The sequence below is a fragment of the Lissotriton helveticus genome, chromosome 2_2, assembly GCF_964261635.1.
Source record: "Lissotriton helveticus chromosome 2_2, aLisHel1.1, whole genome shotgun sequence".
NCBI classification, from domain to species: Eukaryota; Metazoa; Chordata; class Amphibia; order Caudata; family Salamandridae; genus Lissotriton; species Lissotriton helveticus.
The window spans coordinates 500341590-500366133 of NC_136060.1; the positions used below are offsets into that span (position 1 = coordinate 500341590).

Here is a 24544-nt window from a genome sequence, read left to right on the forward strand (position 1 = left end):
AAGGGAATTAATCGAGATAGGTGAACGAGTTAAAACCGAACAGTCAGACAGACAGAGGAACGCCCTCATTAAGGGTATGTATCCTCTTCTTGCCGAGGGCTTGCCAAAAGCAACCCCGGAGGCATCCAGTAATTTTCCGCCACCATTAGTTCCGACCAAGCTACGTCATAAACCGACCGCAGCTGATATTTTCATCTCGTCCTATTTGGACGACACAGTCCCGGAATATGCAAATCCTGTTCCACCAGCTCCTGTAAACAATGCAATTCCTGCTCCTCCAGACACCGGGGCACCCTTTGCAGTACCTGCTACGGTACCCCCGGTCCAGCCTACATTACAATTTCCCACTCTGCCAGCACGAAGAGTATCAGTCGACGATTCTAGTTTAGGGGCCGCAGGAGGAGGTCCTCCTGGTACCCCGCCGCCACACCAACGTAGAACGTTGGCCGAGTTACATGAATGTGCGTTACAGCGTACGCCCAAATATAAGTCCGTTGCAGACATCCGACGAGCTCTCACTGAATGCCGCTATGATCCAGTTGCAGGTGATGACAGTACAGTTATATATTCCATCCGTGTAAGACGGGTGACCGGGTATTTGGACACCCTACCGGACATGAAAGAAGATCTAGACAGAATATATCGTTTCATCCGTACAGGGGATGATCCAGAAAGTATTGGCGAAGCCATGTCTCAACGGAAAGCTGAGATCCAGCTCATGATATTAAAGTTTCTGATTAATTGTCTAATAAGAGAACAAGATTACCCGACTAAAGATCCGGCCGAAATGAGAATCCTGACAAGGTGGAGTGATAATATAGCCGAGGGTAAGCACAAGACTATCAGTAGTATAGAGAGTATGTACAAGAAAATTCGTAAGGAAATAATAAAGTTACACGAACAACGTAAAGCAGCACAAGTAAGCGAGAAAGAGAATGACTCTACTGAAGAGGTAGACGACGAGAATCCCGCCAGAATAGCGTATGTAGGAAAATCTAGATTTCCAGATCGCCATTTACGTCTAGAACACAAGTCAGTTTTACATCATCCAGCACCAGAACAAGGTTCTCTAGAACAAGTATTTCAAGTTACCGATCACATTCTGAAATCACGAATCGGTTATAATGAACTTAGTACTTTGCATGAACAAGAACTAGCCCGATCAGCAGTCCGATGGATTACTGATTCTACCACTTTTCCAGACGAAATAGTGGCACAAATGTTTCTGAAACTGCCCCCAGCCGAGCAACGACTGGTGGGTATGTATATGATCCAGCACCTCATTACTCTGTATGAGGGTCAACATTCTGATCCTGGTCCGTTACACGATGTCCTGAACGAGTTACTCCAGTATAGATGGAAAGGTTTAGGTACCGATTTAATTAGTGTCATTCTAGAACAGCGCCACAAATATAGAACGTTTTTGAACCCGCATTTTGTTCATGTCTCACCCCCAGAAAGTAAACCCTTTTACATAGACAGACAGAATCCGTTACGAGAAGTACATCCAGTTAGGACAGCAGGTGGTGAAATGCAACGAGTGTTTGTTTACACCCCGATTACAAAGATGGAACTCTTAGAGATGAAGAAATTAATTCCCTGTCATGACAAAGATCCAGCAGGGTTCCACCGAGAATTAAAGGACATGCTCCGTATGGGAGAATACACGTATCCAGATATAATTAAGATGCTAAAGGTCCTGTTGCCCGCAGGGGTATACGAGAAACTCAAGGAAAAAGAATGGGAGGTGGGAGAGAAAAAGATCGATTGGGCAGTTCTAGAAGCTGAAGATAAGATACGAGTACCAGGTACCGGTCTTGGAGAGAAATGTAAAGAATTACCAGAATTGTTGATACAAGTTTTGCCCAGATTATTAGCCACTAAAAAGGAAGACTGGGATGCAATCTCAGCCTGTAAACAGAAACAAGATGAAGACACTAGTGATTTTTATTCTAGATTGAGAAATGTTTTATTATAAACAGTGGCCTCAAGACAAGTAGCGAGTCATACCCTCATCTTTTTGTTACTAAACTAGTCGAGAATTCAAGTCCACAAGTTAAAAATCGAGTTTTGAAAGTCGAAAGTACCTGGCAAGCTAGTACCCCGTCCCAGATGTTGCAGATGCTTCAGTATCACCAGAATAGAATCAGAGAAGAGCAAGAACACGAGAGAAAACGTATGAAAGACACGAAAATGAAAGTACTAGTTGCACAATCTGTTCCACAAGACAGTCAGAAGAGGGGTCCGAATCAAGCCAGTCATCCTGCAGCTCCCGTTAAAGGGAACTGCAATTATTGTAAACAGCCAGGTCATTTTATAAACGAGTGTGCAGTTCTGAAACACAACATAGCTACCGGTAAGACTAAAGAAAGACCACGTCCGCCTAGACAAGAACAAGTTTCACAGACTCCTCAGCCACAGAATGCACCACAGACAGTTACAGTACCGCAGCCTATTGCTGCAACACAGCATGTTACACAGCAGATGTACCAGTATGCACAGTCCGAGTATCCAGAGTATCAACCGTATTCATGAAACAGCCTAGAGAGGGAGGTAGGCTTGCCTCTCATCGAGATTCCTGTAGATCAAGAAGGCCCCTATGTTCATAGTCAAGTACTAGGGAAAGACAGAAAGTTTCTGATTGATACAGGGGCAAGTAGGACCACCATCAGTCACGCCGAAGTTCCAGGGGCTCCGCTCTCAGGTTCTAGAAATGTTTCCCTTGGATTTTCAGGAAAGCCTATTGTAAACGAGATATCAAAGCCAGTTACTCTAGAAGTAGGTCCATTGTCCCGCACTACTGATCTGTTACTTACGAAGTCATGTCCAGAAAATTTGTTAGGCATTAAGACACTGAAAGAATTAGGTGCAGTTATTTGCTGTTCCCCAGAGGGAATACGATTGTTTTTACGTGACTTCAAGGGTCACTATGTATTACGAGATTTTGATCCGAGATTGTCTAATGTTCCGCAGCATCTATGGGCGCAATGTCCAACTGATGTTGGTTATATGCAAATCACACCCCATCGTGTGACTCTCAAGCCAGGTGTAGTGTTACCACGAATCAGACAGTACAGATTGCCACCTGAGGCTGTAGCAGCCTTATCAACAATTATTGACGAGCTCATGGCTCAAGGAGTAGTTGTAGAAACTGACTCCAATGTATGTAATTCTCCGATCATTCCAGTCATGAAACGTACTGATCCAAATGCACCCCCAGTATATCGATTAGTGATTGACCTTCGAGAACTCAATAAATGTATTATTCCCCAGTACCCAGTTGTTCCAGATATCTCTTCCCTATTGACAGCCATTGATTCCGAGGCCTCATTTTTTACAGTCATAGACCTCAAGAACGCGTTTTTCAGTGTCCCCATTCATCCAGACAGCCAGTTTCTTTTCGGATTTTGTTTAAATGGAAGGAGCTATATGTTCACACGAGCTCCTCAAGGTTTCACAGAAAGTCCTAGTATTTACAGTCAAGCACTTAAAAGACAACTAGACAATATTCACATGCCAACTGACACTGCCCTGCTCCAGTATGTCGATGATCTACTGATCACAGCCCGTTCTGAACGTGCTTGCGAGCGAGCATCACTTACAGTCTTGTATTTCCTTGCCGAGATGGGGCACAAGGTGTCCCCTTCGAAGCTTCAATTCTGTGTCCAGCAAGTGATCTACTTAGGCCACTTACTGTCCAAGTGGGGTAGGCAGTTGACACCAGACCGTATCCAGCTAATAGCGAGTCTTCCTCAGCCCAAGACCCAGAAGGAGGTACGTGCTTTTATCGGCCTTACTTCTTATTGCAGACAATGGATTCCTCAGTATGCATTTCTAGCTAAACCACTGATACAGTTAACGACACAGGAGGCAGCCGTATCGACTGTCCTCCCTTGGACATCTGAACATACACTTAGTTTCAATGAGTTAAAGAAAGCCTTATGCCAAGCTCCAGTTCTAGCTACACCGAACTACAGTAAGCCTTTTACACTTTTCGTCACTGAACGTGAAGGTACAGCATTATCTGTTCTCACACAAGATCAAGCAGGACAATACAAGCCTTGTGCTTATTTTTCGAGCACATTAGATCCTGTAGCCCAGGCTCTGCCTGCGTGCCTCAAGTCAGTTGCAGCCACAGCACTAGCTATCAGACAAAGTGATTCCATAGTCTTAGGACATTCCTTGACAGTACAAGTTCCACACTCCGTGGAAGTTCTTTTAAACCGAACACAAACTCAGCACTTGACAATTGCACGTTTAACAGGTTATGAATTGACACTGTTCCAGCCACACATAGAAATCAGACGCTGCAACGTTCTAAATCCTGCTACTCTGTTACCATCAGTTACTTCGAATCTTGCCACACACGACTGTGTGGAAGTAGTTAATACCATGACCAAGCCAAGACAAGATCTGACAGATATTCCATTACCAGATCCCGACCTGACACTTTATGTGGATGGTTCATGTATGAGAACAAATACAGGAGAACTAGTAGCCGCGTATGCAGTGAATACTGACACTGAAGTTATAGAAACACACCGTATTGACACCCTGTCTGCTCAAGCAGCAGAGCTAGTTGCTCTGACTCAAGCCTGCATACACGCTAAGAACCTGGAAGTTAACATTTACACAGATTCACGTTACACATTTGGAGTCGTACACGACTTCGGAGTGCTCTGGCAGGAGAGAGGTTTCATGACTTCTCATGGAACCAAGATTCAGCATGGTCTCTTTATTCAGGCTCTGTTAGATGCCATACACTTACCGACATCCATTGCTATCATGAAATGCAAAGCACATACGAAAGTTACTGACACTATTTCTCAAGGTAATGATCTAGCAGATCGCACAGCCAAGCTTACAGCACAGACTCCAGACATTTCAGTTAACCCGACACAGACACATACTCCAGATCCGACTACATGTATGACAGTTAAGGATCCTACTCAAGATGTCATAGATATCCAGTTACATGCTACTCCCGATGAGATCAAGAAATGGTCCGAACAAGGAGGGGTCCAGACAGATCAGGGATGGGTAACGAAGGGTAGAGCCACATGGTTTCTCCCCGACTCTATGGTTCAAGTCATTATCAATACCGCACATAGTCCAGCACACTTAGGAGATAAAGCTATGTTAGACAGTATCCAGAACATTTGGTTCAACAAGCATTTACGAGCTGCAGCCAAGCAGAAAGTCCGTACCTGTATGATATGTTGCCAGTTTAATCCAGGTAAAAGTGTCCCGGTGGAACAAGGTGGATTCCAACCCCCTGACCACCCTTTTGAAGTCCTCCAGATGGATTACATTCAGATGGAGCGATGTCGAGGTTTCAAGTATGTTCTTGTAGTTGTATGCGCTTTGTCCATGTGGACAGAAGCATATCCAGTCCCAGATTACACAGCCGCGACCACTGCCAAGCAGTTGGTTCGTGAATTCTTCCCCCGCTACGGACTCCCTAGAGTCGTATATTCTGACAACGGCCAGCCATTCTCATCTGAGCTTATGAAACACATCTCCCTTTTGCTAGGGTACCAGTGGAAGTTCCATTGTGTACGCCATCCTGAAGCAGCCGGTCTAGTAGAGAGACATAATCAGACCCTGAAAATCCGCATTGCAAAAGTATGTAAAGAGAAAGGTGTAGACTGGATAGTAGCTCTGCCAGTCGCTTTGTTTTATATGCGCATGGTCGCACACTCCAGATCAGGTCTGTCCCCGTACGAGGTCGTATTCGGCCGCCCCCCTAACATGTGGGGTACACCTAGACCCCGAAGTATTACCGATGTTTCAAGTAATATGCTGACAGATTACCTAGCTTCCTTGATGTCTGCCCTACACTCTTGTCGTTCACAGGTTGCCGCCGCATTTCCAGACAATACCGAGGTGGCACCGCATGAAATCGTTCCCGGATGCATGGTTCTCGTGAGGAACTTTGATCGTTCAAGTCCGCTGGAGCCTCGCTGGAGAGAACCCCGACAGGTCCTCCTGGCCACCCGTACTGCCGTCAAGTTGGAAGGCAGGAAGGGCTGGGTCCACCTGTCACATGTGAAGAAGTTTTACGGACTAAAAAGTGTTTCCAAGAACATTTCCGAGGATTTTAAAGACTGCCAAAGTACTATTCTTAAGGACTGTCCCGCAAAAGACATTGACACGAACCCTTCCCTGTTAGAGAAAACTCCGCAACAGGAGTATAAGAAGAAATTAAGGTCTAGTAAAATAAGTCAGCCAGTTTGATTGTCTAAGTCCTCCCCTAGGTGAAACGGTTAGACCGGTTTCTGACATGTATAAAATAGACCCCCATAGTGAGAGAGTTAGTCAAAACTCAATCCGATGTATCGTTTTTCTAAGTTTCGTATTGTTTTTCAGCCTTATGTTTACCTGCACCAGTTATGCATTTTATTTATGTTTTCCAGTTTCTCATGTAAATAAGTCTTCTAATGTTACAGTAGAGCACACGTTTAGTGATCTGCCTCCTCATGAACTCTCTTATCGTCTTGCTATGCGTAATAATTCCTTTATCCGCATGTTACATTATTCACACCAGACCAGCAATGCCACTAATTGTTGGGTGTGTGGTCGACTCCCCCCTTTCCAGACACCGAAGGGAGTTCTGCCACTCTTTCCTTATCCATTTTCACATAATGGTTCGTGTGGAGCATGGTCCACGTTAATGTCATCTTCAAATGATATGTCCCTTCTAAACAGTACATGTTTTCCAGACAAGCAAGGTCTTCCCCACAGAACCGGGTTAGATCTAGAAAATGAAGTTTATAATTTGGGTAATTATTCTTCGAATTTTATGGTCCTGAATGTTCAGTCTGATCCTATTCCAGACTTACCTGCTATTTCAGTACTACCAATCAAAGGCGAATTATGTGTCAGAAATAATGGTTCCGTACATGTAGGACATAGTGATTGTACTACTATTGTCAAGTATAGTGACAGTAGGAAATCTATTTTCAAAGCTTCACGTCATTCTTATTTTGTTTGTGGTCAGACCGCATATGTTCGTCTGCCCCTCGATTGGGAGGGAACCTGTTACATTGCCTTCCTACTGCCACCTGTTTTCCTAGCCCCACCTGATTATCATAGAAACACACATCTAGTACACTTTAGACATAAAAGGGAGATCGAGTCCCCAATTGTCGATTATACTGAAACTGCTCTAGAACAGTATACAGATTTCAATAGAGGTTTCTTTTTCTTTATAGGCCCTATCCAGAATAGTAAGCTAATCCGTAGGTTAACCAGAACCCTTGAAGCAGTAGTGAATGAGACTGCCTCTGCCCTAGGTAACTTAACCGAAGAGCAATCTGCTATGAGATTTGTCGTGCTCCAAAATCGTCTCGTTCTTGACGTCATACTGGCCGATAGAGGAGGAGCATGTAGAGTCATCGGATCTAGTTGCTGCATTTTCATTCCTAATAACGCGCCGTCTGTTTATTCAGCTATAACCAGACTCCATAAAATTGCCCATATGTTACACCAAGATCCAGGCACCTGGACATGGTCCGGTTGGTTCAGGAATATAATTTCCGCCTGGGGATGGAAAGTATTGTCCTTTCTAGGTATTGCAGTAGCGATCATATTCAGTTGCTGCCTCTGTATACAATGTGGCCCTGCGATGTGTGGCATTTGTGCTACCTCTTGTATTCCTAGTTCCAAGCCCCATTCTAAATCCCGTTCCAAGACAATCAGAGACGAGCAAATGATACTGTATGAAATGATAGATGGTATCATGAATATTGATGTTTCCTGATGGAAACGTAGTGACAAGGAGGGAATGTGGAAAAGTAAATTTTGCCATGTTTTGTGTCCCTACGTGTCCTCCATCTTATGTTATGTGTGCATGATTAATATGCATATGTATTCCCCATGTTTGATTAAAGACGCAATTATAGTTGTGTCCATCTCTAGTATGCTAGCTTCCAGTCCCCGTGAATACTACGAATATCAGGCCTATGTAAAGCTACGTTGCCACGTTTCTTAGTGTGCACGTTATTTCATTGTAAAGTCCCCGTTTCTAGGCCTCAAAAGGGCCTGGACACCAGATTCAGCTTCTGTCTCCTGAGCCCTCGCTGAGGAGCGATACAGCCCCCACCTGTATTCCTGACCCTTCACTTACTTCCTGCCTCACAGTGCCCGGTTCAGCCTGGCTCTGCCTCTGAGTCTGCCAAGAGTATGTTATGATTCTAGTTATCAGTCCAGCCCTCCTTCTCTGCATTCCTAAAGCTACTGAATCGCATCAATAGTTTCCGTCATTGTCTAGCCTTTACGTCTCCATGTAAGAGAAATACTGCATTTAATGGTCATTTAATATTCTTCATCACGCACTACATGTAGAATAATGCATGCACCAGTCTTAGAGTCTGTTAGCCTTTACCCCGATAACTTTTGGATTCTATCAACATGTTCTCTAAACATCAGATACTAGATAGTGTTTAGGCACATGTCGCCCTGACTCTCCAGACTTCAGTCTCTGCTCCTAGCACAGAGTTCATAGCCCCCAGCTTCTCCTAGTAACACGTCATTGCCAGTTTGCGCGCACCACCAGGTTAGAGGTCCCGGCTCCTTAGGTAGCCCCCTCCATGTTTCCGCCCCATTTATGACATATTCTGACATATTCTGTTACGTTTACATCACATGTCTATGTATACGCCTCTTGTTACACCCACTTTCACCCTTATCTTTCGCGACTGCTATTGACCACACCCACTGCTCCGCCTACTGTATTCACTGTAATGCAACTGTTTTAGTATATATGCTTGTGTATTGTTATTAAAAGTCAGCGCGCTCATCCCAGATCCAGCCCCGGCAGCTGCCAGGCCCTGCCATCCTATTCCTGTGCAGGTTGTCCTGTTCCTGTCCTTTATGCTGTATTAAACCTGCAAAACTCCTACTACCTCGAATCTTGACTCTTATTTATTGAGCTATCTGTTATTGCTATGTCCAGTCAAACCTAGATCCGGTATTATTTATTTATATACCACATCAGCGCTGCAGGCAGAAAGGAAGCGCTCCCAAGCGCTTAGTGGACAATCCAGCGCTCCCCAGGCGCTAGAAGGGCAAGACACAGCGCTCCACAGCGCTAGGGCAAAGAACAAGCGCTCCCAGGCGCTTTAGGGAAGTCCATAGTCCAGAAAGAGTCCTTCAGGAGTCCAGGGGCTGGGCAGGGCCCAGGGGAGACAAGCCTTCCCCCCCCGGGCCCAAGCAGCAGCACGCTCCTGGCAGTTTCAAGCAGCAAACAAGAACCTTTTCCAAGAGGTCACAGCCTCTTTTTATACAGACAAATCCTTTGTCTCAAGGTGCAGGGTGGGGGCGAAACCAGTCGCAGCTGGTTCTTGAGTACTCTGTTTACCTCAACCACCCTCTCTATTCACTGGCAGGGCTAGGGTCTTTAGACACACCACAGGGGGGCGGAACCAGCATTGTGTGGGGAAAACCCAGCCCATTCAGGACACAGGTACACTCCTCCCACACATCACTCATGCTAATCTCCCACTCACCACAGACCCATCCAGACTTCCTGGAGCCTGGCATGCCAGCCAGCTCCAGCCAATCACGCTCCAGCACCCTCACTGCACACGTACAGCCATGTCTAGGAATGACACTTCCCCACTAGACACATACATGCCGCATACACCATCTTGCAGCATTCACTCTCACGAGTTCACACATACCAGACTCGAGCCTGTACACCCCACGCATCAGGAACTACCAGGGACACATACATTCCCCATGCATTCCTATGGGAGGGCAGGCCTATCTCACACACGCACTCAGGGAGCGCACGCACTTTACACTGCCCACAGTGTCAAAGTGCGCAAAGACCAGAAATCACTACACTTCAAGGCAAAAAGTTCAGGGGTGACCCTGCCAGAAGGCCCAAGTCCAACACAACCCCCTTCCAGCCAAAACGGAGGGTAGGCCAATCACCACTGTGATGGACTTCCCTGCTTGGGGCGATAGAACACGGACGCGGGCCCGCACTGCAGGGACACCCTCCGGTTCTACGCCACGTTGATCCATAAGACAAGCACATACTTAAAAAAAAAAAACAGGCCCAACTAGGCGACCCCACTGGTACTCCTTAGCTGTCCACGGCTAGGACCAGGCCCTAGGCCACCCAGATACCACTGGTCCCTGCCAATCCACAGAGTGGGGGGTTGTAACCCCGGCCTACACTAGCCATTCTCCACTCCGTTTCTCAGTGTAGTTCCTAACTACCACTGATCCTTCAACCTAGGGTCCGCACCCTCAGGCTGACCAGAGGTCACGGGCAAGATTGCCCCACCCTACCTCTACTTCTGAAGCACCCTCCAGAACACAACTCTCCCATCAGTTTAGGACCTTACTTCCTCAGCAGCAGTGACCACGGTCAGACCACCACAAGAACGGTGTAGCGAGGCGTTGCACGTTGCGGTGCCCCCCAGTTGCGGTGCAGCCTATGGATCGTTGACGGCGTCGAGACGACGTCGGTGAGCGCAGAGGCGGCGTTGCTCGAGGGGGACGTTGCTCAGTGCGGTGCCTACAGGACACCAGGGTGGTCATGACTGAATCACAGCTCCCTTAACTGGTTTACCACCTGGGATTCAAATTCACCGGATGGACAGGGGTCAGACTCCTTCTGACCCCCTTCCAGAGTTCTGCACCCTCCCACTGTAGAACAGGGTCCCTCCACTTAAGGTAGGCCCCACCTGCTCTCAGGGTAGTACCACAACACTCAGCCAAGAACCCTAAAGATCCCTGCTAGGCCTGTACCACCCCTTCTGGGAAACACAGGGTCTCTTCACTCAAGATGAGCCCCACCTGTGTTCACAGGGGTACCCCTAGAAGACAAACCGGCCAGGACACTGGCTACAGTCGCCCTGCCGTCCAGGACAGGCAACCACCTGAACCTGGCTCCCTAACCTAGGGACGCTACCCTTTGGTTAGATGCATGGTGCACCAGGACTTCCACAAGTTGAAAACAAAAATCTAAGACTTTCTCTCCTCCTTCAGCAGCAAGGCAATCACTGCAGGTCAATACCCCATACAGCTTACCCGGTTCCTTCTCTTCAGGCAGAAGTTCCTTCTTGTAACTTCAGGACACTACGCACAGTTGCCCTTACGTCCAGATCCGGAAACACCGGCTACTGGCTCCCCAACCAAGGGACGTACCCCTTTGGTCAGATGCCTGGCGCACCAGGACTTCCTTGAGGGTGACACATAACTAATGTGTCGTGTAGAAGTCTGACTGACACTCAGGACAGAAGTGGCACCACCATGGTCACTCACTGGCGACACAACCCTTCTGGCTGGCCCCTGACCCACTGGCTTTTCCACTGGGGAACCTATCACCCTCGCACCCCTCCATCTGGACTTCTGCACCCTCCCAACTGGAGCGGTACTGCCAGACACCAGAACTACTGGAACCCTGGTTACAGAGGTTCCACGTTCTCCAGACACTCTGGAAGATCCTCCTCAAATGACCTATTGGTACAGCCTAGGCCCCCGACCGGATGTTCCCTTCAGAAACAATCCAGGCCCTGACACTGGGTTTCGGGCACCTGGAGACATGCAGTCCCACCCACTCCTTCTCCTCTTGAGACAGGACGTGAGCCCCTACACCGAGACCTAGCTGGGCTACACGGAACCTCTTCCACCACGCTGGGCTGGAAGACACCTCAGACACTCCTTTTGGAATCACTCCATCCCCTATGCCTCTCTCATCCCAGAACATTACCAACTCCAAAATTCTGTCTCTCAACAGACCACAGAAATCAAAAAGCAGGCTCCACTGTCTGCAGACGTTCTTGGGAATAGTTCAACACACAGGACTTAGGTATCTGAACAAAACAAGAGTACACAAGCATTCAGCAAGCTCCCCATCCAGAGAACTCACAAACACGTCCAGTGCCACACACCATTCATCCACACACACACCCCTCCCCAGACTGGTAAGGCAGTTTCTACCACCCCTGACTTCTCAACCTGACCACACTTGACACAGGTACCATTACTCCAGGGCAGGGACGGGGGACACATGCACTGGACACACTTATGCTGCCACCACTGGATCCCACCCTTCTGTGAAATCCAGAAAACACACTGCACTTAGGAGGATGATCTACCCTCCCGAGCTAGGGACACCTAACTCAAAGTGCACAAGAAACACATTTCCACAGAAATGACATTTTTAGCAAACTTAAACAATAATCCCCAAAATGTTTTTATCTAAAATGCAGAGTTTTGTGGTGCAGCCAGCTGCTACTAAGGTACAACGCAAACACAAATCCTTATCCTCACCGCTTGCCGCCAATGTTGGAAATGGGATCCCTGGCTGGCCAGGGCTTTCGCCAAAGTCAGTCAGAGACCACCACTCCCAAGTCAGGGCAAGGGAGTTACACGCCAAGATAACCCCTACTCACCCTCTAGGTAACGTGGAGTGAGCAGCAAGGCTAAACTTGGAGGCGATGTAAGTTAAGTATTTGCGCATGCACCCCAACAACAAAACCCAGGACCCACCACAAAGGAAACTCCACACAAGGTTTATATAAAAATAGCCTTTGTATTACACCAAAACACATTTAGATAAAACACACCCTTTACAATGTGCCAGAGGCACGGGCAGAATTTACAGGGGATATTTACAAGACAGGGCCACCTGGACCACTGTCAGGAATCAGAAGTAACACCTTCAGAAATAACAATACAATACTTGTAGGCCTAGAACTTAGAACATAGCCTATCAGATAGTACCTTCCGTCCTGGTTGCACGGGATAATGCGAGTGATCTCCTCAGTAGGCTTGAGCGGGCGGCCCAGCGGAGCGGCGCGACTCAGGGGAGAGTGGCGCGGCTCGAGGCTTGAGCGGGCGGCCGGCAACGTACAAGCGTTTCTCTGGGGCGACCAATGTGTGCGGCTCAGAAGAGGAGGGGAAGGCAGGATGCGGGCGACCCAGCGAAGCGGCGCGGCTCAGGGGAGAGCGGCGCTGCTCGAGGCTTGGACGGGCTGCCGGCACGAGCTGCCGAGGGGAACAGAATCTATCAACATAGCTATCACCTATAGGCTATAAATTAAAAATCATCCAGGCCAAGAAAAGCTACTTATCCGAAGGGATTTGACCCTGTTGAAAGAATTATTCCATATTAGAACTACAATTTGCTTCAGCCTCTTAAGATACCTTACAACACTGCAAAAAATTATGTAATATTAAATAATGTAAAACCTTTCAGACTGATGGACGTGGCTGTTCTTGGTACCACTGTTACAAGCTGCCGACCTGCCAGTTTACGCCCAGTTCATGAAACCTCTCTTCCCTTTTCTTAAAACTCAGTTGCAGGCCTTCATTAAATCTAATTTAGTCTAATTTAATCTATGGGGGGTTTGTATGCTCTGAGGTACGAGTCTAGGGCTGCCCACATTTCCCCTCTGGCTGTGTGGTTTGCTGAGTGTTTCGCGGTGATGTTGTCGGCGCCTCTCAGGAAGGTTACCCAGTTAAACCACCTCTTGAATGTTGCTTCGCTAGTGTTCTTCCAGTTCGCTAGTATTGTCTTAACGGCCGCTGTGAGAAGGAGGTCCACTAGCTCCCTGTCCCCCCTATATTCTAGGTCTGAGGCTAATAAAGCTGTGGCTTCATTAGGATCTTTGGGATCATTAGAGGCGGACAGAGAGAGAACTGAAGAGGCAGAGAGAGAGGCCGAAGGCGCTGTGGGGGGTCGCAACCCAGGTCAGCGGGGCAGGGCTGCGGCCGAAGCCGGAAGGGCTGGGAACACTTTCACTTCCTGGTGACATCACTGGCCTGGACCAGGGGTTTACAACCATTACAATGCAACTTTTACCACGCAGTGCTGTTACAACGCAGGTTTTACTACGCATACCATTACAACGCATTACACTGGGGGGCGCTCTAGGATAGGGAATACGTTTAATTTACTATCCAACACCTTCCCTACTATCCACGGGGACTAGAGTTGGAATAGTAAATTAAACTATTCACTATCCAGCACCCCCAAGTGTAATGCGTTGTAATGGTATGCGTAGTAAAACCTGCGTTGTAACAGCATGCGTGGTAAAAGCATTCGGACCAGGCCCCAGGAGAGGAAACAAGCGTGCATTCTGCAGCCTGGGAGCACGTGGGGCCCCAGAGGCTCATGGGATGAGTGACCAGCATCCCTGGGGCAGAGGCCTTCAAGACACAAGCATTGGCAAAGCCAATACAACTGGTGACATCACTGTCCTGGACCAGGCCCCAGGAGAGGAAACAAGCGCGCATTCTGCAGCCTGGGAGCACGTGGGGTCCCCCAGAGGCTCATGGGATGAGTGTGACCAGCATCCCCGGGCCAGAGGCTGCACCCCAGCCGGCAGGACAGAGGCCTTCGAGACACAAGCATTGGCAAAGCCAATACAACTGGTGACATCACTAGCCTGGATCAGGCCCCAAGAGAGGAAACAAGCGCGCATTCTGCAGCCTGGGAGCACGTGGGGTCCCCCAGAGGCTCATGGGATGTGTGACAGCATCCCTGGGGCAGGGGCTGCATCCCCAGCCGGTGGGGCAGAGGCCTTCGAGACACAAGCATTGGCAAAGCCAATACAACTGGTGACATCACTGGCCTGGACCAGGCCCCAGGAGAGGAAACAAGCACGCATTCTGCAGCCTGGGAGCACGTGGAGCCTCAGAGGCTCATGGGATGTGTAACCAGCATCCCTGGGTCAGAGGCTGCACCCTAGACGGTGGGGCAGAGGCCTTCGAGACACAAGCATTGGCAAAGCCAATACAACTGGTTACATCAATGGCCTGGACGAGGCCCCAGGAGAGGAAACAAGCGCGCATTCTGCAGCATGGGAGCACGTGGAGCCCCAGAGGCTCATAGGATGTGTGACCAGCATCCCTGGGCCAGAGGCTGCACCCCAGCCGGTGGGACAGAGGCCTTTGAGACACAAGCATTGGCAAAGCCAATACAACTGGTGACATCACTGGCCTGGACCAGGCCCCAGGAGAGGAAACAAGCGCGCATTCTGCAGCCTGGGAGCACGTGGGGTCCCCCAGAGGCTCATGGGGTGTGTGACCAGCATCCCTGGGCCGGAGGCTGCATTCTGCTGCTGCACCCAGCCGGCGGGGCAGAGGCCTTCGAGACACAAGCATTTGCAAAGCCAATACAACTGGCTTGAGTGTGAGCGCTAACTAAAACAGAAATAAAACAGAAAAAAACTAAAAAAAAAAAGAAATCTAGGACAAGCCTTTTCCCGCTCATGTTGAAAAATTTCACATTGAAATCAATAAAAAAAGTATTCACTTCACACGATCAGCCACCTTTGGCCAATTTGCCTTCTTCTGTTCCATGGACACTAGTTTTAAACAACTCAAGCAATTTTTGGATACCTTTCAAGCCAGATTCTTAACAGGACACAGTACAGAACTGGTAATCCTATTATTTTTTAATGATCTTTGGCACAGGGTCGACCACTGGTGTTTTGGGACACTGGGGCGTATAGACTTCTCAAAAGCCTCCCATACCATCAATCATTCCATCCTGAAAGAATCAGAGAAGAAGTGAGGCTGGACTGGGCTGCTGAGTCAAATAAATTACATCATTTCTCTCTGAGGATCCGCAGATCTCTAAGTTCCCACCTTTTTATTCCGGACCGAAGCCATTGACCTGTGGTGTTCCATAGGAGTCAATCATGTACTTTCCCCTTTTTCAATTCACTCTCCGACAACAGGGGTCAGTTTCTATATGTTAATGAAGGACACTCATATCATATTTAGCGTGTTTAACCAGAGTGCAAATTTGAACCTTGCACGAGGTATACTGACAAAGGGGCTTATTTATGGTATTTTGGCAAAGGGCAGCGCAGCATGGCACCTTGCTGTGTTGCCCTACACCAAAGTCAAGGGGCAGGAATGCACTGTATTTAAGCAATCTGGTGCATTTGTGTCCTTTCTCCCTGCGCTGATTCCATTTTGGAAGCCTAGTGCCAACTTAGGCACCCTTGCACCATGGTGCAAGGATGCCTCTGTCGCATGCAGGATTGTTTTTGTGCAGAAAGGGACAATATTAGGGGCCTTGGCTTTAGCACAACAGTCAAAGGGAAGGGCGTTAATCAGGCCCTCAGCTCCTATGAGACAGAGAGATTAGAGAGTGAAGGCCAGACTTCAGGAGATGATCCTACAGAGGGGGGCTTAGCCCACACAAGCAATCGGGAGGGAGGTGATGACTAAAACTCTCTACCCTTCCAAAGACCCCCTTCGCGAGTGGGAAGTGACAGAAGCACCTCCAGTGTTCCCCCCAATGGTAAGGTGGTAGCACCCCTAGAAGTTGAGCTTGGCCTTGGCCTTGGCCTGGAGGAGAGAAAACTTGATCTGGATGAAAGGAGACTAGCCCTTGTTGAGCGAAGGGCGAAGATTGGTTTCAAGCCCAAAGATAATGTAGGCAGCAACTTAAATAGGGAAAAGGAGGAGTCTTTTGACCCCAAGGTCCCCAAAGGGATTGTCCCCAAGTTTAGTGATGATGATGTCATCGATAAATGACTTACCGCTTTTGAGAGGGCTTGAAAAATGAGGAAAGTAGGTCACCAACACTGGGGCTCTCTGCTGTGGGAGTTATTCTTGGTGAAGGGCAGAGATAGACTTCTGACCCATAATGAGAAAGTGGCTGAGTCCTATCAATACACGAAGGAGACCTCATAGAAGGGCTTGGACTTCCCACATAGGAGTACAGAGACTTTGTTGTCCCCTTAGTCAAAGCACTGGGGGCTTCATTAATGGCTGTGAAGTGGATACATATGAAGGGCTGTATAGTTTACTTACCACAGAGAAATTGTGTCAGCATCTAGTAGATTCCAAACTGTCTTCTCGCAGAGAGCTGGTGAGGATAGCTGACAAATGGGTCAGAACCAGTGTCAGGAAGATTCAAGGTGGGGTTGACCCCAGAAGGGTGTTACGGCTTCCCAGCAAGGGAAGGAGGTGAGCACCAACAAAAGAGAACAGGAGGTAGAACTCTAAAGGCCCCCAAAAGTCGTCCAAGCAGGGTGGGCCGCGGCTCTTGCCAGTCCTCAGGAAAGGGGTATCAAGGTAAGAATTGAGATCAAGAAGGCTGGGACATGCTATGACTGTCAGCAGGCAGGGCACAAGAAGAGGGATGCAGTACACCCGAAGAAGTCTTCCACTGGAGGACAATCCAAGGGATGTGCTGGTGTTTAGATGGGAGTGTACTCTAGAGAGGCCAGAGGATGCACTGAGGCTCCCTTAGTTTCCCTGGGTGGGGTGGACATTGGAGCACTTACCTCCAAGTCTGGACAAGTTCAGGCAAAGACCAAGAAGCATTGGGCTGAGGTAGCGGCTCTGAGGGATACAAGTGCTAGTGTCACCAGGGTGGCAGCCAGACTGGTTTTCCAAGACCAAGTGATTCCTGGTATTAGTCACCAGATTAACAGTGCTGACTTTGAGACAAAGCTCCATTCAATGGCCATGGTAAACTTAGAGTTACCAGGGCCAAAGAAGGTAACTGGCCTAAAGAAGGTGGTTGTGTCCCCTGTCATACCTGTTGAGTGTCTGTTAGGCAATGATCTGGAAACGTCTGCATTTATTGGGAGGGTGGGCTCCTGAATACTGAGGCCAGGGACCCCAAACCAGGAACTTCCAGGAGAGTGGTGGTCCCCCAGGTGTACGGAGAGTTCATCTTAACATTGCCCATGACACCCGCCTTGCTGGACATCTGACACAAACCAAGACCTGGGACAGATTGGTTGCCCATTTGTATTGGCCCCAGATGTCTCTGAGTTTTTGTCGCTCTTGTGTGACTTGTCAAGCCAGTGACAAGACAGGCACACAACCAAAGGCTCCCTTAATTCCACTACCCCGATTTTTTGGAGAGGGTAGGGAGTGACATTGTTGGTCCCTCTGACACTCCAACTGCATCTGGGAACAGACTTATCCTAGTGGTAGTGAACCATGCCAATAGATATCCAGAGGTAATTCCCCTCAGGACTGCAACTGCTCCTGCAGTAGGAAAGGCCCTTCTTGGAATCTTCATCAGGGTTGGGTTTCCCAAAGAGGTAATCTCTGATAGAAGTACATACTTCATGTTTGCATACCTAAACACTATGAGGAATTAATGTGGTGTAAGTTACAGATTAATCATCCCCAGACTAATGGCTTAGTTGAGAGACTCAACAAAACCATAAAGGGCATGATCATGGGCCTCCCTGAAACACTCAGAAGGAGCTTGGTTGTCCTATTAAGATGCCTGTTGTTTGCCTACAGAAAAGTGCATCATAAAGAGGTTGGCTTAAGCCCTTTTCAACTTCTGTTTGGCTATCCTTTTAGAGGTCCTCTAGGTTTTGTGAGGGAAGGTTGGGGGAAGCTTCTCGAACAACCCAAGCAGGACATTGACATCTGTTTAGCTCGCTGCCCTGCAGTCCTGCAGTTCTCTGCTTCCTCTCTAAAGCGCTTAGAGACCAGTGGTAATTTGCGCTATATAAAAATAAAATAACATAACATAACATAACATAGTGGACTATCTACGGAGCCTGCGTTCTTGCATCGCTTAGTACATGACGAAAGCAAACAAGAACCTAGAGGCCAGCCAGGAGCTTCTCAAGCTATGGCATGACCATAAGTCTGCTCTGTTAGAGTACTAACCAGGTCAATTGGTGTGGGTGTTGGACCCTGTGGCTCCCAGGGCTCTCCAGGAGAAATGGCCTTGACCCTACCGCATTTTGGTAAAGAAAGTGGTAGTTACCTATCTGATAGACTTAGGCACCCCTAGGACTCCTTGCAGAGCTCTCCAAAAAAATTGCCTAAAGCCACACCAAGACAGAACAGACATGACTATGCTAATTGTCACAGATGGAGGACAGGAGGAGTAAAGTGAGCCCCTCCCTGACCTACTGTCAACAAACCAACAAGATGGTACAGTGGACAGTGTAGCCCTGTCTGACACTCTCACTGTACAGCAACAGATGGACTGCAGGCAGGTCCTCAGCCAGTTTGCAGAGCTCTTTTCTTTGACCCTTGGTCACACAAACTGGTGTGTCCATGAGGTGGACACAGGTGACCGCTTTCCTGTCAAGAAAAACATATATTGACTGTCTGATCAAGTCAAAGCATGCATCAAAGCTGAAGTAATAAATATGCTAGAGCCGACTATGTAGGAAGGGGGAGTCTCTGGTTGGCGCAGTGCAATACTGGCGACAATCAGGGCCTCTCTCTTCCTCGTCAGGGCTGAGGGTTACCTTCAAGACAACCTCTGCTTACCCCCTAGGTAGTGTGGCTTAAGCAGTCTTAGGCTAATCTCTGGGGCATGTAAGGTTAAACATTTGCAATATTACACCGTCACAACCAACCCACCACACAATGACACCAAACTGTATTTGTAAAAATATATTCTCTTTATATAAATTTCAAGCAGGCTTGTAAATACAGTCTTGGTTATTTCAAATGCAGGTTCCAGTTACTCTTTAGGTTAAGTTGCCACAGTTCTTTCTCAGTAATAAGCAATCTTTGTTTAGTGTTATTCCCAAACAGTTCTTTCAGTGTTCTTTCCTTTCAAAGAGAAAGCCTCTCTCTGTTCTGGGGCTTTGGGACCCTCCCCGGCCTTCGGAGCGCCTTGCAGCGCCTCTCCTGCCTTCAAGGGTGAAACTGACTCGGCCCCTACCAACTCTCACGCATCTCGCGGTAGGCTTGGAATGGACACCAGAGAGGGGCTTGAAAAACCCTGGGCCTTTTCCAGAGGTGGGGGCTGAGCTGCGGAGCAGAGCAGCAAGCAGGTGATGAGAGGAGCCCCGGGCCTTTTCCAGAGGTGGGGGCTCTCGGCTGCAGTGAGGAGCAGGGAAGGGTGAGAGGAGCCTCTGGGGCCAAGGCACCTTCAGGAATGCTTTCTTTCAGGAATTGTCAGTGCAGAGGGGTCCCTTCTGACAGCGAAGGATCTCCGGGAGGCAAGGCACCCTTCACAGTGCGGTGCGGCCTCTCCTGGGGGGGCAGAGCAAGGCAGGGCAGCCGGGTGCAATCAGATGCCCGGGCACAGGCTGCTCGAGTCCCCGGGATTCCGGCGGGAGGGGCTGAAGTCTCCTCAAGGGCTCCGTGAAGCAGGCAGGGGTAGAGGAGCGGCCGGCCTTAGCCCTGGGGCAGAGAGCGACTCCGGGTGGAGCGAGGCTCTCAAGGGCAAGAGGGCAGGCTGGCTCCCGAGTACCACGGCCCTAGGAGGGGGCTAGAGGGGGCAGACTTCACCTCCGGCGGGAGGAAATACTCGGCCTCAGGCAGGGGACGAGCCAAAGCACAGGAGAACCCACTGGTCCTGGGGTTCAGTTCAGGGGGCAAGCTCAATCAAGCCCTTGGAGAATGTTTAGAGCACAAAGCAGCAAAGTCTTTAAAGCAAGTCTTCTTCCTCTCCTTTCTCAGCAAGGCAAGCAGCAGGCCAGTCCTTCCAGCGTCTCTTCTCCTTCTAGTCGGGCAGAGGTCCTTTGTGGTAAAACAGGATTCTGATTTACAAGGAGCAGGGCTCCTACTTTTATACACAGTTTCTTTTGTTCTCACTGGCCAGGGGGGCCTCTGCATAACTGCTCTCAGCTCCTGAGCACTTGTGGTGGGTACTTCTGCTTCTGCATTCAGTGTGAGGGCAGGCACATCAGCCGCTCCCCAGGGGGGCGGAGCCGGCATTGTGAGGACAGGGGCAGCCTGAGCACTTTGTTGACAAGCTGCGGTCCTTCCTGGGCCAGGTGCAGGCTGAGTCATCAGTCGCTCCCCAGGAGGGCGGAGCCAGCATTGTGGGGGCAGAGCACAGCCTGATGCATCATTCAGGGGAAACTCCCACCACCCACTAAGGTGTCATCTGGCTATTCACTACCTGTCAACTCCCAGCTCTGTCACTCACACACACCAGACAGTCAGATCCACATCCAAGCAGAGGCGGGCTGAAATGGTTAGGCAAGCAAATGCTAACTTTCTAAAAGTAGCATTTGCAAACACAGGATATTAAAATAAACTTTACTAAAAGAAGTATTTTATTATTCTGAGTTCAGGCATACTAAACATGAATTTCTACCATGTTCCCTGAGCCTGCTGGGATTATAGAGTGTAATAATTCCAGCAGCCCATCTGGCCTAGAAGGGAACAGGTAGCCTTACAATAGTGAAAAACGAATTTGGCAGTAATTCACTATTAGAACATGCCACACACATCAGGGCATGTTCTACCTTACACTTACAGTGCACCCTGCCCTCAGGCCTACCATAGGGGTGACTAATATGAAGTTAAGGGAAGGTTTAGGGGCTGGCAAGTGTGTGCACTTGCCCAGCCAGGGTGACAGTACCAGACTGCACGCAGGTTCTGCAATGGCAGACCCTAGACACATTTTAAGGCTGCTTCTGTGGGTGGCGCAACCAGCGCTGCAGGCCCACTAGCAGTATTGGCATTCACAAGCCCTGGCACTCCTGGTGCACTTTACTAGGGACTAACAGTAAATCCAATGAACCAATCATGGACATCAATCACATGTACACTTTACAACAGGGAGAGCATATGCACTTTAGCACTGGTCAGCAGTGGCAAAGTGCCCAGAGTCATTAAACCAACAAAAACAGGTCAGAGAGAGTATTGGAGGAAGGCAAAAAGTTTAGGGATGACCCTGCCAAGAGGCCCAGGTCCAACACAACCCCCTTCCAGCCAAAACGCAGGGTAGACCAATCACCACTGTGATGGGCTTCCCTGCTTTGGGCGATAGAACCTGGACCTGGCCCGCAACAGCAGGGGCACATTCCAGTTCTACGCCAATCTGCACCTCCTTCAAATCCTCTGTTCATACTCTCAGGGTCCACCAAGCCAATCCATGGGAAACCCTTCTCTACACCTGTGGACACCACCTGTGCAGCCTTGAACCTTAATTCGCTCACAGGTGTGTCCCAACAGGCAGACAGAAAAATGTCACAGTGGCCACTGACAGTAGTCAGGAATGAGACCCAAGCCTTACGCCTCTCAGGGCTCTCAAACCTCTGTGGCCTTAAAGAGTGGGGGGCATTAGCCCCAGGTGCTTGGCACCCTTGGTCCACTCTCCCTCCTGTCAGGTCAGGTATGCCATCCTGGCACTGACCCACCAGCCTCAGGTCTGTACCTGACGGCTGTACTAAAGACTGGGGTGGCCTCTCCCACACCCGGTCCTCCTCCTGGGGGCTCTGTACCCTCCCACCTGGAGTGGTACCCCCTTCCAGAATTGTCAGGGCACCTGTGGCAGGTGACCTGCACAATTCGCCCACCAGTTCAGGGGTGCTATCCTGCAACTGGGGCACCAGGTCAGGGGGGACACCCTGCACCTGGCCCTTAAACCTAGGGTCTAAACCCTCAAACTGCACCGGGGTCAGAGGCGAGGACTCCCTCCCTCTGCACCCCCTTCCACAGTACTGCCCACTCCCAACTGGAGTGGTACCCCTAGCAGTGACATGGGCCAGGACACTGATTACAGTGGTCCTGCCCTCCAGGTCAGACAACACCTGACCCTGGCTTCTCAACTCAGGGACCCAACCCTGCAGTTGAACACTTGCCTGGCGCACCAGGACTTTCCGGGGAGCACGCCTGCCCCCCCTGAGGGTGGCACATAGCTCATGTGTTGTGCAACAGCCTGCCCGGCGCAGATCTCCCAACCCCTGTCCCTCTGACAGTGCGGGAAGATCCCCCAGGACAGAAGTGGTGTCCCCCTGGTCATTCACTGGGGACGCAGCCCTGCTGGCTGGCCCCTGACCCACTGGTTCTTCCACTGGGGACTCTTTCCCCCTCTCGCCCCTCTTTCTGGACTTCTGCACCCTCCCAACTGGAGTGGTACTGCCAGTCACCAGAACTACTGGAGCCCTGTTTACAGAGCCTCCACGTTCTCTAGCCACTGGGGGATCCCCCTCAGCGGGTGACACATCCGGACAGCTTAGGCTCCCCACCTGGTGTTCCCTTAAAGAACCATCCAGGCTCTGAGACTGAGGTTGGGCACTACCGGGACAAAACCCATTCTCACTCCTTCCCCTTAAGGACAGGATGTGAGGCCCTACACCCATCTCACTACTACAGGATCTAGCTGGGCTACTCTGCGCCACTTCCACCACTCTGGGCTGGAAGATACCTGAGACACTCCCCACAGGATCACACCCCAATGCCTCTCCAGACCCTCTGGAATCCACCACAAGGTCTGCCTCCAATGTGAGCTCCCTGGGGCCAGAGAACTCACTCTCAAACAGGTGTTGGCATAGCTCTGGAAAACTGGGACTTAAAGTATGCTCTCCCACAATTGGATTACACAGCCCCCTAGTAGGGTTAACCAAATTATCCTTCACCTCACCATCCAGCGCCTCACACACATACTCCACACCATTCTTCTGAGACTGGCCAGACAGTAGCGAACTGTCTCTGTCACACAACCCACACTCTTCTGGGCGGTCCTTACACTCACCCACCAGGACCTCAACCATGGGGGAATCCCTCCCACCACTAGGACCATGAACTCCTACGCCAGCTACCCTATTCCCTTCAGGGACGCTGCGCACTACTGGAGCTACCTCATGCCCTTGAACCTCCTGGTGTATGTTAACCCCCTCCAAGTCAGGTGCCATACCTCTAGGTGCGCGCGCTATGCTGTCTGCACTAGATACCTGAATGTTGCTGCCACCATCTGAGCTGGACTCCACCTCCAACTCAGCAAAGCTCAATCTCTGAGCTACACACATTTCTTGTTGCTGGGCTGAAGCCCTCCTGGCCTCAAGCCCCTCGAGCTCCAAGTCAAGTTTCCTCATTCTTAAGTCATGCGCAAGCTCCATTTTCATTTCTTCCAGGGCTAACTTCCTAGATTCTAGCTCCAGTTGGCAACTCAATTTCAGCTCTGCCAACTTCATTTCATGATCTCGGGTTGCCTGTCTGTCCGCCAGCTCCTCTGGCGACAGACCTCGGCCAGAAACACTGCTACCCAATGGGGAGGTTGCACCCCTCCACTCTGGAGTCAGGGGTCCCTCCAGCTGCTGTTCTGCATCCTCAAATTCAAAATCCTTTCCAGGGGCATTCCTTGCCTTGACCCAGGCCCTCAGCGCCTTTTGGAACTGCACCCTTCTGGAGAGTCCGGTCATGGAAATGTTCAAATTTTTGCAGAACCTCTTGAGCTGTTTCCTGGTGTAGTTTTCTAGTTTCTCCCAATCACAGTCAATAGAAGAAATGGATGTTGCCTCTTCCATTTTCACTGACACAGGCATGACTTCAAAAACACATGGAGATCTCTTCTCGCAAATCATAAATCCAAAAAAAACAAAGTCTGTGGCTTAGTTACTGGACTGTCATCACTGTGCAATGGTCAATAGTTAAGGCATGAACACTGCAAATGTAAATTCGCTATCCTCACCGCTGCGACCAATGTAGGAAGGGGGAGTCTCTGGTTGGCGCAGTGCAATACTGGCGACAATCAGGGCCTCTCTCTTCCTCGTCAGGGCTGAGGGTTACCTTCAAGACAACCTCTGCTTACCCTCTAGGTAGTGTGGCTTAAGCAGTCTTAGGCTAATCTCTGGGGCATGTAAGGTTAAACATTTGCAATATTACA

At 49.4% G+C, this 24544-nt stretch overlaps 1 protein-coding gene across 1 annotated transcript in view; it reads left to right on the top strand.

Moving 5' to 3' along the window:
* Positions 1–758: 758 nt before the first annotated feature.
* LOC144821914 (uncharacterized) overlaps positions 759–24544 on the top strand; it is a 171480-nt gene continuing 147694 nt past the window's right edge. The window contains exon 1 of the mRNA XM_078679063.1: positions 759–4156. Within this exon, the coding sequence (XP_078535189.1) occupies positions 788–1978 (1191 nt within the window). The 5' untranslated portion in view covers positions 759–787 and the 3' untranslated portion in view covers positions 1979–4156. The remainder of the gene's footprint in view (positions 4157–24544) is intronic.